Below are 17,641 nucleotides of genomic sequence, written 5' to 3'. Positions count from 1 at the left end.
ATTATATAATTAAAAGTCACACACTAAATCAAAAGCTGTTTTTACCGAGCCACTGAAAAACAACTTCTGTGTCCGTGCCAGATTTTAAGATTATAGCATGACCTGCTGATGTGACAATTTTTTATGTTAGCAAATGTTTTTATGTTCTGTCCAAGATCAGAAGTAGGTCTTGAAAATACCCCTGTGCATTTTGATTAAATATGTTGTTAAAAAATAGAAAACAGCCCCCTTATACCATAGTCTGAGAGTCAGTATGCCAAATTTCAATGGAAAGAAACTTTGTGAAAATTATTAACATTTGAAAGCGATCCACTGAAGTGGAAGTGTCGCAGCAATTTTTTCATATAGAAGCTTCTTAAAGTTTTGCTATATGTCACAGAGTGTTGTTTCCATAAGCGAAATGCTTTCAAATTGAAATAAAATGAGAACTTTATGTGCATGTGTATTTGTACTATTTGTTGTTTTTGGCATACAGTACACTCTGTTGAGATGTTGATTATTTTGAGAACTGCTGAGAAAGGCAAATTTAAGTCGACTGGTAGCTATTGAGTAAAAAGGTTTTGCTCCTGGGAATTTTTTCAGGTGATCTGTTGCTTTTGTAAGATTCAGCTGCGTCTAAGTCCATTTGCGTACCACATTGAGCAACTGTTAGTCTCTCTGTGGATATACTACAGTACATGCATACTGCATGCTATTTATTTCAGTTCCTAGTGCTCCTGATATTATTCCTTAATATTAGCTTTACATGCTGACTTGCCCACTTCATCATCCTGCAGACCAGTAATACTGGGGAGGATTCAAACTCAGTCTTAATTTTGTTGCAGATATGAATTTTTCCAGCTGCTTGAGAGGGATGTGACTGGTTTTCCAAGTAACAGCATTGCTTGGAGAAGTCATGTTCTCTTGCAGAGAACTACTGTAAAATATACAATAATTGACTATTCTTTTTCTAAGCAGCTGTAATTGTTCTTATTTCAGAGGTAAGGAAACTAGTGTTCAGAAAAACAGATAGTTTTCCATAACAGTGTTAAGATTCATTTGTGCTCTAACCTCTCTCTCTCTCCCAGAAAGACCTGATGACTTTTGCAATGGAAAGTAACTCTCTTTTTTTTTTTGGGGGGGGGTGTGTCTGAGGATGGAGACAAATCTGTTTTTCAGTATTATTGCTGTAAGATGAAATATATGTGCTAAAAGGAAGCCTTTATTCCTAAGACAGAGCGGGTATGGGCTCCAATCTGCTGCTGCCTAAATCTGTGCTTTGGAACTAGGATGCTGGTCTTGCAATTGCCAGCTTTTGTTGGTTTATTTTTATATAGTAGAGAAGCTATGTCAGGTATGTCTAGTGTAGCATTCTGCCTCTGCTAGCAAATATAGCAATTGCCTGCTATACTTGTAGCAGTACTCCCCCAAAATGCTAGACCTTTCTAAAAAATTGGCTCAGTTTCCCAAAATGTAAATATTAGCTTTAAATTTAATACTGATTAGTGAATTTCGTGGTTGTAGTTGAATGATGAAGTTTTGTGGATCATTGTATTTGCTAAGTATGTAAAGTGATGGAGTTTTAAAGTTTTACTGCTATGACTCAGTTCAAAAGATTTATTTGCATTGCCCCAAAGCGAACTATGTTTCTAAAGCAGTGCTGGCATCTGTCCTCAGAAGAGTTTCTACATTAAGATTAGGGGCTTTGAAATAATAAGCTAAAATGCCAATATTATGCATCCGTGAATCTGTTTCTAATAGGTCATAGACTTTGTTATCAAAATGTTGTTTTACAGTGAGCTGTTTTTGTTTCTGCAAATCAGAATTAAAAAACCATTTTCTCAGGTTCCATTTGTAAAGAATATACATGTTGGTATATAAGTGTCAGTCAGATTCCTATTGCATCTCTGGGTGAATTTCTTTCCAGATTTGGATATAACATCAGTGTTAGAATATGTGTGGTTTACTATCAGTCAGTTAAGAAAAACGTTAGTTGTCTTCAGCTAGGATTTTTTATAGACCTTTCTGGAAACTGTCCTGCCTTAAGTAAAAGACCCACAAAAACAAGACATTAAACTTCTTGGCAGGGTAAATTAGCCGGTAGCCTTGCTGGTGCCCAAGGCAGCTTGTTTCCAAACAGCCCCTTTGTGGCTGCAATCCAGCAGCAATGCCAGGAGAGCTAGGGGTATGAGTGCTTGCTGCTGGAAATTAAAAATGTGCTAATGAATGCACTAATGTATAACAGGAGGAGGGTTACAATTAGGTCTTTCCTTTCCCTGAGTAAAGATTGTTTCATGTCTGTCAGGACAGCGCTGCAAGCAGCTTGTCTTTGCGAACTAGATTAGTGGGATCAGGAGAAAACAATGCAAGAATCTGGGAGAAAGAGGACCCTCCCTGTTTGAGTGTTTTGATGGCTTCTCTAAACAGGTTTTTCATTTTTAAATCATCACTGCAGCTTCTCTAGGAGTTTTGCGTATAGGATCGTATATACTAGATGAACTGGCAAAATGTTCGCCTTTACATCCAAGCCCCAGTCAGCTATGTCTGGCTCACCCCTGCACGTGCACTTGTCACGTGTCAGAGCTGTGAAAAGTTTAAATTTTAAAAGCCCTGTGAGAAAATTATTCACTGCAACTGCTACAGTCAGAGTTTCTGTGAAATCTGAAATGCTCTTGAACATTATGGCTCCTAATTATGGTGATTTTGGTATCTGAAGGGCATCTGAGTTAGTCATATACTAGCCCTTAGCATTAACATTAGCAAAAATTGTAATTTCATTAAAAAAAAAATCAGTATATATTCTGACAATGTCCAGTGATAGGTATTCTATTTCAGGATTAAGAAACTGCTTTTAATTAGTGTCCTAATGATCTTTTCAGCAGTTACAGTAAGATGTGTGTCATCTGAATATGCTTGGACAGCTCTTGGGGTGTTTTTGTCATTTATTATTTGTAACATAGCAGAGGAGTTCATGGGCACCTGGAGTCCAAGGCAAACAAATGTTCTTATTTCATTCGGAGCTCAGCCCTGGTTATGAGGTCTCTGGGATCAGGTCCTTTCTGTTTGACAAGTTTTGTTGCAGGTGTCTTGCAGCAAATTAAATTCATATGGCCAAAACCATTTCTCTTGACTACCTACAGCTGATCTGATTGTAGATTATTTTAATTTTATCAGATTGTGTCATTGCATATTGATATACAGACTCTTAAATGCCAAAATTGATTAGGCTCTACTGCTGCTCCCATTAAAATTTCCTGTTGTTCTCATTCCTTGATGATTTTTATGGCAATGTCACAAATGCATATTTAGTTTTAGGGATTTATCCACTTTATCCTTCCAATTGAAAGAACCGAGTGGGAAATTATTTGGGAAATTAAATTAAACATTGATAAAAGCCGAGTAATATACGTACTGACTTAGGGCCCCGACCAACTAGAATGTGAGAAATTACTAGGAAAAGAGTTGAGAAGAAGATGAAACCCATAACTATGCAACGGTATAAATCCACGGCTGCTGCACTCTGAGTAGCACGCACAGTTATGATCATTTCATTCAAAAAAAGGGCGTTCAAAAAGTATCAGGAAGGGCCACGAGAGTGTCTAGAGGCTTGCGTGCAAGGAAAGGCTCAACAGACAAGAACTTCTCAGCTTGGGACGGTGAGTGCAATGCAGTAAAGCAAAATACAAGTTGTAAGTACCATGATAAGAGATGTGGCAGTTCTAATGCTTTTCAGCTGGTAGGGATCGTAAAAAAAAAGTGTACTAGGTGCATATATGGGTATGTATAAAGCAGTGGAAGTTTAAGATAACATCTTACCAAACCAGAACACTATAGCTTATTGAATACCAAGATAATAATAATATTAGAATCTTTAGTTATCTTGGAAAACAGAAAAAAAAAAAAATGCCACTATGATGTGAAGGACCTTGTAACTTCATCCTACAAGCTGGTTTTTTGCACTTATCCTGAGTCCACCATGTGGCCGTCTCTGTGACCCTTGCGCTCTTGAGGGAAATGCCCTGACGACTGTGTAGCTGTAGCCTGCTCTCTCTTCTGGTGCGCTGTGGGGCTGGGCCTGGGGCTTGTACATGCCCTCTTCTTAGCACAAGAAAAAATAAAAGCTTAGCACAAGAGAAAAATAAGCTTCAGGAAGATTTTACTAAGGGTTTTTTAGTTGCAGCAGGGGTGAACCCTGCTGTCTCCAAGCTAGGAGTCCCTGCTGGAAATGAATATTTGCAACTTCTTGTAACACAAGAAATAAAAGGTGTTAGTTTGAAATGATCTGGTAGCCACATTAAAAAAAAAAAAAGCAGGACATGGGTTGTTTTGCAGCCTGGTCAATCAAGCTGCGCGAGTCATCGGCACAGGAAATTGTGGAGGTCAGAACCGTGGGACCAAAAACGCAGCCTTTGTAAGTTGGTGGACACAAGCACGGGTGGGTAAGAAGGGCACAGCTCTCTTTTAGGAAATGCCTAAGTTGTTGAAGGATGAAGATTGGGCCAGCGTGCTCTGGAAGATGAACTGACAGCTCGGTGGTTTTGTGGCCTCACCTTCCATGGCGTGATCCCTCACCTTCTCATGTTTACGGACCTTTGAAGCCGGTAAAAACCCCACGTGGCTGGGCTGTGCCCAGAGCTGCTCTGCAGATACGTGATACAGAAAAGCATAAAATACGTGTGTGGATTTTTGCAGTTTTATTCTTTAGTGTTTTCTACCACTGTATGAGCAGCAGTAATTTCTCAGTGTTTTTTAGGCGAGTTGGGTGCAAACTATTGTTTGTATTTAATTGCAGTCTCTGTGCCATTAAAATGAATAGGAGTTTTGTGTGCTTATTTTTCATTTTATTAACAGGAGGCAAACAGATGTTTAAAATGAAGAGTCGGCTTGGAGACGAGTGTCTGAACACTGAGTTACAAATGCAACATAATTATTTATGTAACTAAATAATTATATGACAGTAAGATGAGGAGAGAGAGAAAGAGGGAGGCAAGCAACTTTTTGGATAGAACTGTCATTATTTGGCAGTAGCATATTCGGATGCTTTCAAGCATTTAATTTATAAGTAGTTTACAACATAAAATCCGTTACATTAGATGTAGGTGTTGCAAACTTGACAGTGTAGAGCTAGAAGTGTTTTCAGAATTATTAGTCTAGTTTCTTGTTGTGAGATTTTATCTTTCTAGCCTTGGGCTTTGGCTTGGATTACAGAATTTTTTTTTTTTTTTTTTTTTTTAAGCAAAATCTTTTAGTTAAACACCCTTTAACAACTCACAATTGGGAAGCACTCCTCTGAGACTTAGTTATCTGTATCTCTATTCTCCCCTAAATGCTGCATGCATTTTCTAAATCTCTTATCTGTTTTTTTCACTCAGCTTCTCAATAGGCTAATGTTTTTTGGCTTATTTTGAAGAAAATTAGTTGACTGCCAGGTATTGCTGGTTTGCTAACATCTTTGGAAAGATTGTGTCTAAATCAGTTTGTATTAATTTTGTATAGATATTAGCCCCTTTTAGTCAGTTAACTCCTCTTAAGGACAGTTTCTGCTGTTCACTTTTGGATGTCTCACGTGTCACTACTTTTGCCATTTTCTCCTGGTAATTACTGCAGATTTTTCTCTTTTTGTCTTTTTAAATGCATCTATTTTAAAGTTAGATATTTTACCCTATTTTTAATAATCTGAGGATGCATCTTTCATATCTTTCTAACATTTCCACACCCACCTAACCCCGTATGTTTTATTGGTTTGCTTGCTTCCTAGATGATATCTCAGCTTGAAACTCAAGTAACTAAATTGACTGAAGCTTTGGAAAATCAGACAAGATTGTACCAAGAAGCTCTGGAGAGGAGCAGGAAAGCTGAACAATCTTCTGAGGCTTTCCAGGATCAACTGAAACATTTGGAAGAGGAATTACTGTCTGTAGATCTAATGCAAGATGCTTTGAAGCTCGAGAAGCAAAAAGTAGTTGCATGCATTGTTTTCTTTTGTATAAAAGTCACTAAAAGACAGATACAGCTAATTGTATTGCATTGATCAGCTGGAGTATTACTCACAGTGCTGCAAGTAATGTGAATTAGCGAAATCAGGCATCATGTAGGGAGTAGTAATATCTTTTCTTTGACTGACAATTTTAGTTGGAAAAACTAGCTAAACTTTTGAGTTCAAAGTCCATTTAACGTGAAAATAAAACCCAGTTTAAAAGTAGTCTGTAAATACATCAGAAGTCCTTCAAGGGTTCTCTGATCTCAAAGCTTTCTCTGATCTCTGTCTTTCTCTAGTATGTCATCTGTTCTGCAGTCTCTCAAGATCGTACAGTCCTTGATTCTTTTACATCCTTAGTCCATCAAGGCTACCAGGATTTTTTTATTAATTCTATGAATGAACACACTGTTAGCCTATAGCACGTCTGCATACTAAGAGTTTGAAAAATGATGTAGTAATACCTGGAAAGCTAAACCAGCCATCCAATACAGCTAAGAAAGACGAAGTTGTAGCGTGTTACCAGGCCAAGATCAATGCTTGGAAAGTTGAATTTGCAAAGAATCAATGATTTGGTGCTGTCTGTTTTGCATTAGTCTATGATACAATAACTTTCGTGAATGAAGCTTCGGAGTTCCAGCTTTGGAGTTGGACTAGATGATCTTTATGGTCCCTTCCAACTCTAAAAATTCAGTGAAAATTCAGTGAAATTCAGTGAAGCATCCACCGTCACATTGGGAGCAAACCAGAAAATGGAGTTGTTCCTTCCCCTCTGCTTCCTCTGTGAAAAACACGTGGGCCTAGTTTCTTAATTCCTCTCTAGATTTTTTGTTGTGATTTTTCCCTGTTAATGAACACCTTGCAGTGTTTTCTGCTGCTGCTGTTTTTAACTTTTTGAACCAGAAGCATCATGAAACAAAAAGAGTTTCTTGCTATGTTGTATCATCTTGGGCTCAAGTTTGTTGTTTAAATAATATTTGATATTTGTATGTGTTCACATGAGTAAACCAGATGGAAATACAATTAAAATAATCTTTAAAGCAATTTGCAAACCAATAACTTATCTCTAAAACTTGCTGTCCCAAAGATAGGTAAAAGATTGATCATGTTATTCTTGTGTGTCAGACTACACTGGATCTCACCCTTGCCATCGCTGGTACCAGTTTTACCTGTTTTAGAGCTCACAGTAGTGGGCAATCACAGCACTTGCAATTAGTTGGGATGTAGCTGTCCTTTCTAACTTCTCCTGGTGCCTGGTTGTGTAAAGCAGCAGAGCCACAGACGGAAACTGGAGTCAGCAGCAGACACAAACACCTAGTGCTCTTCTTACTGCAGAGGAGCAAAACCCAATCTGGTCTGCTAGGTCTTGCTAAAAAGATAAATACAGTAGGTCCAGGGAGTTATGCACAAAATAAATGTTGACTAAAAAAGGACAAATGGAGAATTTGCAATTGTGTCAGGAACGTGTACTATAAACATACCCTTTGAGTATGTTATTTCTTGTGGATAGTGGACTTGGCTAAATGTAGTTGGTTGCTGGTGTAAGGGGACTTGCTTTTAAATTGCACTTCAGAACTTTTATTGACGTTTTATTATTATTTTACCCACTTTTCCAAATCTTTTCTTAGTATCTGAAATTTCTGGAGCAACTTAATGAGAAGATGAAGCTGGATAGCCTAGCAGCAGAGGTTGGATTTGATATGAATGTGGATGCGATTCTAGCCCGGGCAGAGCAGTTGGTGAAACTGGAAAGTGATGCAGTGATTGAAAACAAGACTATGGCATATAGCCTAAGAAGGAAGGTAGGCAAAAAGGACATGCCATTACTGTTTGCTTCACAGGTAAACATTTTTATGGCTATATTTCTATAGTGGCTTGCTGGAGGCAGCAGGTTGGAGCTTCATATGTGTACAAGGAATTTCAAAGACATCCATTACATAAAAAGAATTGGTAAGGTTTGCAAACTGTGCAAACAGACTGTGTATTAAAACAGCTAAACCCAGCAGTTGGTAAAATACATGATAGTGTTTTTAAAAACTTCTTAAATAAATGTATAAAGTTATGCATGTTTATATGTGTAGATATGTCTACTTTTTGATAAATATTAAAAATATACTTCTGTAAACAACTACTGTCGATATTTAAATCTAAAAGGATCTGCTGGGAAGGGGGGCATCTTACACAAACTTCTCTAGAAACTAATAGGACCCTGGTTGTACTTCACCAACAATTTCAAGATTTCCAACAAGAACTGTGGTCCTTTAGGAGCAAATCTGTTCAAATTTGGTCAGACACCCTCCATCATCCTGTTACAACAGAGTGAAATCTTCTGGGTTTAGCTTATCAGAACGGTTAAGAGCTTAGAATTAGGTCTGTTTAAGGTCTAAAATGGCACTGTATTTTTTCTGGAAGTAACTGCCTCTCTAGCAGGGAGTACAGTACGTATGTTAGCATTCCTCAGATGTTCTGTAGTAAAGCCTGGCAGCTCAGCTCAGGTAAACAGAAAACAGGTAGCTCCCTGAGCCCCAAAATTACAAAACTAAGCTGCTGGACCTTGCACTGGAGCAGTGGATGAAAGCTTTCTTATTTCCGTCAGTTGGTTCTCCTTCTTGCACACTAGCCTTAATTAATTGTTTAAAGGTGGAAATATCTTAAGCTACCACCACTGAAACCACTGCCTCCTTAATGAATCTCTCTTACCTCTTGCATTTGACTAGTGTCTTATATTTCAAGCAATCTCAGATGTTTTGAATGATGCACAAGTGTTTATGTTCAAATAGGGTGCAGTCTACATGTAAATTCATTCTAAAAGGTAGTGCACAAATTCAGGGATGGAGAATCACAATGAATTGGTAATATAAAAGGTATATAAGTTAGAGTGTGTATGTTTATAGTGCTTTACAGAGTTTTCAAGAGAGAAATAGGAGTTCAAGTTAAATGCGCAACACAGGGATTAGATTTGCAAAACAATCTGTCTGGTACTATTGTCTTTCACATATATTTTTTCAAATATCCTTGTGTTTGGAAAACTAGTTGAAGTCTCAGAAAGAGAGACTTGAAAGCAAAGAGCTGCACATGAACCTTCTGCGGCAGAAAATAACCCAGCTGGAAGAAGAGAAGCAAGTCAGGTCCGCCTTAGCTGCGGAGAGGGACGAGGCCAATCTCGCTGTCAGAAAGTTACATAAGATGATGGAGAGGCTACAGAAGCAGCTTGATCTGGCAAGGGAAACAAATACTGATCTCAAAGCCAAGCTGTCTGAAACCAATGAACTTAAGGTGAGTCAAAAGGTTACATTTGTGCTTCTATCCATTTTTCAGTTCCAGTTGGATACAGCTGGAGTTCATTTACAATATATGGGGAACTGCTCAAACCCACCTAGATGGCGAAAGCAAATATAATATTACAATGTTTTGGGTATTTTTCAATTTGTCTTGATATATTAAGTAGGATCTGTAAAGTACAATGTAAATTTGCGGGCTAGTGTAAGAAAAATATAACATATGCATCGCTTTCTTTCCTGCTGATATGGCTGTAATCTTATATTTTCCCATACAGAAGATCTATTCTGATAAGTATGGGGGGAAAAAAGGCTTTTTTTCCACATAAACCAGACAAGATGCTAAATTTTCGTTGTTCCTGTGTTTTATTACATTGCAGCAGTAATAAATTACCTGCTTTAACTCAGGTAAAAACAAGTGGTTTGCAGTCATTGATAGCTTGTCACTGCTGGAACAAAAGGAAGGTTGATTTTATGTGAGTTTGTGTCTTGTGGTTGATGGAGTGAAATAGATAAGTAGGTGCGCATTCCAACTGAAGGATTTTTACCAGCAAAACATGTGGTAACTCTTTTTCATCCTATTTTTCCAGAGGCTAGCAGAGAGTGAACTCTCACTGTGGGTTTTTGTCTGTTCAGTTACCTCTTTTCACAAAACCTGTAGAGAATTAACTGTCTTTGAAACAAAAATATTTTTGTTAATTGAGTTGATAATCACTTTTCAGTTCACATGTACATGTGATTTCATCAAGAACCCGTAAGAACCCACGTTAAAGTGATTACTCATGATTATCTTTATTATTTGTTTGTGTGTGACAAAGTGTGACAAATTTAACATTACTTTATGTTATCGCAGATCAAAACTTTGGAGCAGAACAGAACAATAGAAGAACTCAATAAGTCTCAAGGCAAATTGGAAAGAATGAAAGAAAAGGCTGAGAAACAACTTACCTCTGTCAGATCAGAACTTCTTTTAAAGGAGCATAAAGCTGCTGAAGACAAAGAAAAAACAAAAAATATGTTAGAAGCAGTTACCAGTGAGATGAAGGTGCTTAAAACAACCCTTGCAGAACTGGAAAAAAGAGAGAGACAGGTAGGTGTGTAGGTATTTGACAAGTGCTAGCTGTTACTTAGAATATAAGAATGTGGTATATGTGGACCAGCTCTCCAGCGGTGCTGAAAACTTTTGTGAACATTATTAAACAAGGAAATTTCAGCTCGAGCTTGTGAGCCAGAGTGGCAGTTGTGATTCTGAGAGACAAAGCTCATCTTCAAGTTATATGTGCAACAGAATGAGTAATAAGTACAGGTATTGTTTTATTTGTTCACTGCAAAATATTATATTATCTTTTGGAGAAGTATAAAAATGCTTTAAAATCCTAGTATCTTTTTAAGGTGTGTTTTTTCCATATATCTTAGGTATAAAAATTGCAAGTTACCATGTATAGCCCATAAATTCGAAGAATGTTGGAAAAGATCAGAAAATTAAAACCAAAACAAACCAGACTTAATATTGAATGTAATTCTTTTGGACCAATTTGTGACATATAACTTTGTTAAATTTTAGGTAAGAAAAGTTTTTGTGGTAACTCGCCTTATGGAGGGTGTAAGGATTTTGTGGGTAGCACATTAATAAAAGCTGTTTCCAAAACCAGCTCTTTGCCTGGTAGTTGTGCAGTGCTGATTAGCGGTAATGACATTTTAAGAATATGAGAATTGCCAGTAATATTTATAGTACACTCTCCTGTATCTTAACAGTTTACTTAGCTAAAATCTGCCCTTAATATAAAGCCACTGTTGCTAAATAAGAGAATTTGTTCTAAACTCTCTCTTTCACTAACACGAGTGTTTTTTCCTGATTTCTCCTGAGCCATTACCCAAGGAGAATTCCTTCCTTATCCCCAACCCTGTGTAGTTCTTCACCTGCTTTGGACTCACTCCTTCTTCCTTCTCAGGGAAGCTAAACAAGACCAGGCTTCTCTCATTCTCTGTAAAATGTAGAGAATGCAGATGTTAAATAATTCTCTGAGCATAAGCGTATGTATTTAATCTGAATGTAAACACAGCCATGTCATCTCTGTGTGTGTGTGTGTGTGTGTTAAGAAAACCACTAGAAACTGAAATTGCCGTTACCTGATGGAATTGTTGATGTGGCCAGGTTGCCCGCTTGTACATGCATTTGCATGTTGTTTTTCAGGTATGCTCTGCTTTCCATGGATATCACTACGTGTAACGTTAAATAACATCATAATATTGCACGGCTTTTCCATGCTGTCAAAATTAAAAGTATGCAGAATTTAACTACTGCCAACTGGCTAAGTCATTGATTTGTCTAGTGATCATAAAGAAAGGCAGAACATACCCAAGTGCAGTCAGAAATTAAGATCGTATTGAAATTATTTAAAATTAACTCATAATTGGGCTTTAACACAGTATTTCTGGCTGTTCTTCACTCTTTAGACTAGTAATTCCTACTAAGTTTAAGAGGAATAAATAAGCTTTGGCATTTCTGTGTTTTTTATTTTTTGCTTCTTCTTTTTTTTTTTTTTTTTAAAGAATGCAAAGAATCAAAGCATCTAAATTGTTAGAAGTGAAGTCCTGTAAAGAGGTTGTAATAAGACTGCCAATCTGCTTTAGGATTAACAGTCAGCTCTGGTGACTGTAGCAAATAAAACAAAGCATGCATATTCTTGGGCAGACATATAAGACCGATAAAAAAAGTGGTGTTCAAAGCATTATTAACTCATACTACAGAGTAAAAGCCGGAGAGGTGAAACTGTAGGTGAAGAGTCATAAAAGTAGAGATTACTAGAATGGATGTATAGAGGAGAATTAGTTGGATATATCGACATTTTACAAGAATAAGTGTAAGTTTATAGATATCCATACTGGATTTCCTCTGCCTGTGGGGTGAACAGAAAAGCTTTTGGACTTCATATATCATTATTGCATATTTCTGAATATAAATAAATATCAGCATAGTTTCCATTTGTTTTAATAAGAGTAGATAAAGAGTATGCCTACTGACTGATGACAAAAAGATGTTCACAGGGACTGAGAACATCAGTATGAGACCACTGCAGTCAACTACAGATTAAAATCTGAATATATTTTATTTTTATAGAAATTTAACTCAAAGCCTTAGAGTAAGAATGTAAATGTTATTGTTTTGGTTGAGGTTTTGATGGTTTTGTTATAAGGATTTTTTCCAGTCTTAGTTTCCGTCCAAACCCCCTGTTTTTTTTTTTTCTTTCTATTGGAATAAAATCCCTGCTACTTTCCTGTAGCTACAGGGTAAAACCAAACTGTAGTGTCTAATTATTACTTCTGCTTTCCCCTCCTAATATCTTGGATTAAGGCTCTAAATTGCATTCATTTCCCCTCTTTTACTTCAGATAATTTTACTTACTGGGTGGAAGGTGCAAAGAAAATTTATCATGAGTGCTTCCTGCTGTAGCAAACCTTTGGTTTTGAGTCTTTAGTGATTGTCTTTTATTATTTCTCTCCTTTACTTCAAATTGTGACTCTCTTAGAAATATTAACTGCTATTGAAGACAGCCTTAAATAGAGAGTTACCTGGTACTTCTGTCAGCTTGTATTTCAGCAGAACTGTTCTGTTCTAAATACCTCTGTTGCATTGTTTTTAAAGCTGAAATGCATTTCTCATCTATTTCTTTTCCTAGGTCTTATATGTTTTACTGCAAGATTTAAAGAAGTTATTCATGTCGTGTTTACAGCACTGTATTCACTTAAGATTATAAACACACATCATGCTCCGCATGAGACATGCGGTAGTGTTCTAAAGATTGTCCAGCGTGTATCTTCTGTTGCTTCTGTTTGGAGTTTTTAAAATTCAGATTGATGTCCTCTGGTGGGACGCTTTTACATCCAAGAGTGATGCTTCTCTGTGTCAGTTTATGTGGAGAATTTCTCTTTGTAGTCAACCCTTTTCTGCATTTTCACTGAACTACAGCTTTCTCTTCACTGTACTTTATATGCCACAATATAACAGTCAGAAAAGTTGGGTTTTTTTTCTAAGTGTTATTACATTACAGTGGAAAAAAATCCTCAGTTTAAAATTCACATAAATAAATGGTTTAAAGGATGTCTTTAACAGCTCTGTGTTCTTTCCAGTTTAGGTTACTTGCTGATGAAAGTTACTGAATTCTTAACATATTTATTGTCCATTCAGTATAGCTGTGACCTGCTTTTCCCATCAGAAATAAAGAGTGAGGTGGTTGTGTATACATTTTTTGTTTGTATCTATTTCCTCTGGCAAAATTCTGCCAGATCAATAATCTGCATCTGTGCATCAAATTTAATTTGATTGCATTTGGTACATGGTTGTAGTGCAATTTGGTTTACTCACAGTTGCTGAAATTAAGCTGAATTTCTTGCAATAGTGAAGATATGAGAGCAAGAAATTTCGTGCAAAGCGTGGACCTTGAGATCAACATTTCATCCAAGACATTGCACTGCCTTGGTAAGCGATAGCTGGGACCAAATTCTCAAATCCTTCTGCCCTGTACTGTCTTGGTTTCCATAGTTCTTTGTCCGAACTGATGGCAGCTCCTTAGGGTTTGCACTGGGATGAAAAAAACTGGCAAAATCTTGGAACAGAGACCTTGTTTCCAGGGTTTCTGCAGCTTGCTCACAGATGTTATAACTGCTTTAGAGTTCTGCACAGTTTTCTTGGGGATGGACAAGTATCTCAGGAGTGCTTTTATCTCCTTTTCAGGAGTGTGTTTATCTCCTCCTTACCATTAGCCATCAGCATGATCAGTGGAGTGAGGGCGCTGCCACACTAGAGCTTGAGTCCAGCTTCTTGATGCTTTTTATGATTCTGTGACATTTTGAGTCTCTGTCCTGCTTGGGAGTGGGAATCTTGACATTCAAATAGATACCAAGAGAAGCGTATTTTCTCAAATAGGAACATTTTCCTCTTTTAATTGTGTGTTTATGATAAGGGGTATCAAGGTGTTGGTCATTTGGACTGTGTAATGCATTGTCCATTGAAGGGGCATTGAAGCTGGACTTATAATGATCCATATTCTGCGTTGAGAAGAGTAAATCAGCATTCATGTTCATCTGATCTTAAGTTTTCAATCTGATTGCTGGCGGGGTCACTAGTGATGACAATTACTTGTGGATGTCTTTCCATGTGGAACTGCAGAGAGGAAGCTGGTTTCTTTAGTTACTTTGCCAAATACCCTTCCTATGATATATTTTCAGCAGTTGCACACAGAAGAAAAATGAGCATTTCCCAGGCTGCATCTTGAATTTTGGCTGCATCCTGATTCCAAGTCAAAGTTGGACGGAAGGGTGGGAAGGGTGTGCCAAACTTCCACCTATCTTTGAACTTCCTCCTTTCTGCTGCAGTTTTCACAAGAAAGTGTGGGGTGGAGGGGAGCGGTGCCAGGCAGTGGTCAGGAGCTGGGAGGTCAGGACCAGCACCTTAGCCTGTGCTGTGGGATGTGCCCACCAGAATTTCCAGTTGTCTGTATAGTTTGCGGTCATCTAGGTCAACTACAACTCCTCTTCAAGTATTCTCCTCAGTTTTCGCGGGTGAGGGAAGATATGCCTGTGAAGGATACTAAAGAACACTTGAAACTGTGATTTGTATCCAAGATCCTTAGCACCTCAGCTATTTACTTGTTTTTTTAACTTGAGGTACGCCCCAAAAGACTGTTTCCATCCTGTTCATCTCTCTGTATTGAGCGACAGCAGACATTCCTATATTTTGCACTGCTAATACAAACACTTTGTATGTCTATGTTTTCCAGGCATTTCCTTTGCTTGATATTTAATTTATTAGTAATTCCTTTCTGTTTGCTCTTGCAGCTGGCAGACTTCCGAGAGGTCGTCTCGCGGATGCTGGGCCTTGATATTGCCAGTTTGGCTCTTCCCGACTATGAAATCATTACCCGTCTTGAAGGGTTGATTCACTCTCACCAGCACCACTACTTCCCCTGCCTCTGCCTCACAGACGTGGCAAGGGCATCAGAGGAACACTCGCAAAGAAACATACAGCTTCTTCACTGAAACGCACGTTTTGTAAGGAGACAGAACGAAACAACATTTTATTTTGTGCTTCCCCAGCTGCTAGACGTGCATAGAAAACAGATATTTAGTTCTGTCTCCTACTCTACAGGTACTGACTGGGCTGAGCCGAATGGATAAAGCCAGCAGCCTAGAGATGGCAAACACAAAATCCCTGGGCAGCATAATACTTCCATTACAAAAATCATAGGCAATATGTGAAGAGTGTACAACCCTCCAGTGTCATTGCAGAGGCGCTGAAGGCATGGGCCACCCGAGGTGGGAAGTACTTGGTAATGAATGTCAGCTTCAGTGACATTCCTTGTGACAGGGATGAAATAAAGTGGGGGTTGTCCCGCTGCTGTTCCGCTTGCAAAATGGGACCTCTCTCTGCATTTTTACACATAAGGACTTGAGCCTCAAGACAGTTAAATGCAAGTTAGACAGAGGACAGTCACAATTTTGGAACAAGGGATTTTTTTTTCTTCTGTTGTTTTCCTTAGTCTGCTCTTGTGCCAAAACAAAAAGTTACGCGTTTTCAGCAAAGGCTCTTTCACAGGCCCCAGTCGTGTGCCTGGTGTAGATATATTTGGGAAAATTGCATGTCGCCCTTGGTCAAGATGCCTTGAAAATTTTTCTTCTACCTGCTGTATTCCTTGGGCAGTTAATCCATAGGCCAAATAGGTGGCAGTTCTTCTGAGTTAATAAAAGCTTATTTTAAAATGCTTATCTGCTACAGAAAATAGTTGAATTACTAGTTTTTATTTTCAGAAAAGCAATGATGAGGTGTCCAAAATCACCTCTGAATCATAAAATCTGCTTGTCTATCCCCGTTTCTGAACGTAGTAAAAACTTCATGATTTTTTTAAAGAAATTTGAACAATAAAACTGTTTTAATAGCACACTCAAACATGATTCTGTGTTTTTAGTTGTCTCCTCCCTTTATATATATTTTATATGGATGTGTACAACAGTAAAGAAGAATTAGCTATTTTTTTCTGACCATTGTGGACTTTCTACAGTATCTCAGCAAATGATAATCCACTCACTAAAACTGTGCACATTATTTGAAGAAAAAAGAGACTTTTTCAAGTCAGTGTGGTAATTTTGGTATCTGGCTAGGGACTCAAAGCATTATAGATTGTTTTTATTTCACTTGCCTCTGAAGAATCATTTCTCAGTGACTTCTTAGTAAAAAAAAAACACCCAAGCTTTTGCAAAAATTACTCATTTGGGGAGATACGGTAAGTCATATATTCTTATGTTCCTGTGGCTGCCTGGATTAAAACAAATTTCCTTTCTTGTTCTATAATGTAACATTGGTTTTCAGGTAAAATAAATGGAATAAAGGAAAAAAATTAATATTAAATGAACTTCAACTTAGGAAACCACTGCAATTTCAAAATAAAATTAAAGATTGAAATGTAAATAGTTGTACTCATGATATGTTGGTTGGGAATATAGAGGGTGGAAAAGGATGTAATAATTTTCTAATTCTTTGTGAGAGAATATAAGTAGTTTCAGTTTATGTTTTGTTCATTCTATAGGCACTTCTCTTCTGCTTGAGTTACTACTAAACAAAAAACCTGTTTTCTTCATCCACATTAGTAAATAATATACAAAGCATATTTTACCATATTTTGCAAGTTAAATAAACTGCATTACAAATTTAGGTCCACTTAGTGCAGGTAATACATGCATAACTTTAGGAAATAATCTCTGAGAGCGCCAATCATAAAGTAAGTATGCATATTTTGCCATATTTTATGGTTGTGAGGTGATTCCCTAATGTCACCCAGGACACTTAAAATCTGCTGCCATGCTCAGCAGTCCCTTATCCGGCCATCCCATGACCAGCCGTGGCACCAGCAGTGAAGTTCCAGCCCCACAGAAGCCACTACCAAACTTCTCCGAATTACTTCAGAGGAGGCAAGTTTTCACATGAAGTTGATAGCAAAACTTGATTACTGCCTTGCATGTTAAACCAATAGAAAGCAGAATAACAGTTTTCTAATGCCTTTTTTTTTTTTTTTACTTAGTGCATCTGTATTTTTTTAAATATTAATGTTAATATTCATCAAGGAGTATGGCCTCTTAGCTGATTAGCTGACTATTAATATTCCCTGTATTTGCTTTGCTTTTGGAAGAGTACCGACATCTTTGTTCATTCAGCCAAAGCAAATACCAAAAAAAAAAAAAAAAAAAAAGTAAAGAAGTAATTTGACATGAACAAAGTTCAGGTGATTTTTGACCCATGTAATTTAATTAACCCCTGAACAAAGTTTAAACTGACTTGCAATCTTTCTTTAAGGTTTGTTTTATACAACATTGAACTTAGTCTTCCTTTTGGAAAAAAAAAATTAAAACAGGT

General features: G+C 37.4%; 1 protein-coding gene across 1 annotated transcript in view; it reads left to right on the top strand.

Annotated features, from left to right (window-relative positions):
- The window catches only part of CCDC170 (coiled-coil domain containing 170), a 41,156-nt gene extending 25,883 nt beyond the window's left edge, over positions 1-15,273 (top strand). The window contains exons 7-11 of the mRNA XM_074144605.1: positions 5,738-5,938; positions 7,585-7,758; positions 8,990-9,232; positions 10,088-10,324; positions 15,073-15,273. Of these exons, the coding sequence (XP_074000706.1) occupies positions 5,738-5,938; positions 7,585-7,758; positions 8,990-9,232; positions 10,088-10,324; positions 15,073-15,273 (1,056 nt within the window). The remainder of the gene's footprint in view (positions 1-5,737; positions 5,939-7,584; positions 7,759-8,989; positions 9,233-10,087; positions 10,325-15,072) is intronic.
- The last annotated feature ends 2,368 nt before the right edge of the window (positions 15,274-17,641 follow it).

The sequence above is a fragment of the Numenius arquata genome, chromosome 2, assembly GCF_964106895.1.
Source record: "Numenius arquata chromosome 2, bNumArq3.hap1.1, whole genome shotgun sequence".
NCBI classification, from domain to species: Eukaryota; Metazoa; Chordata; class Aves; order Charadriiformes; family Scolopacidae; genus Numenius; species Numenius arquata.
The sequence above is the reverse complement of the archived record's forward strand: the minus strand, read 5'-3'. Positions and strand labels throughout refer to the sequence as shown.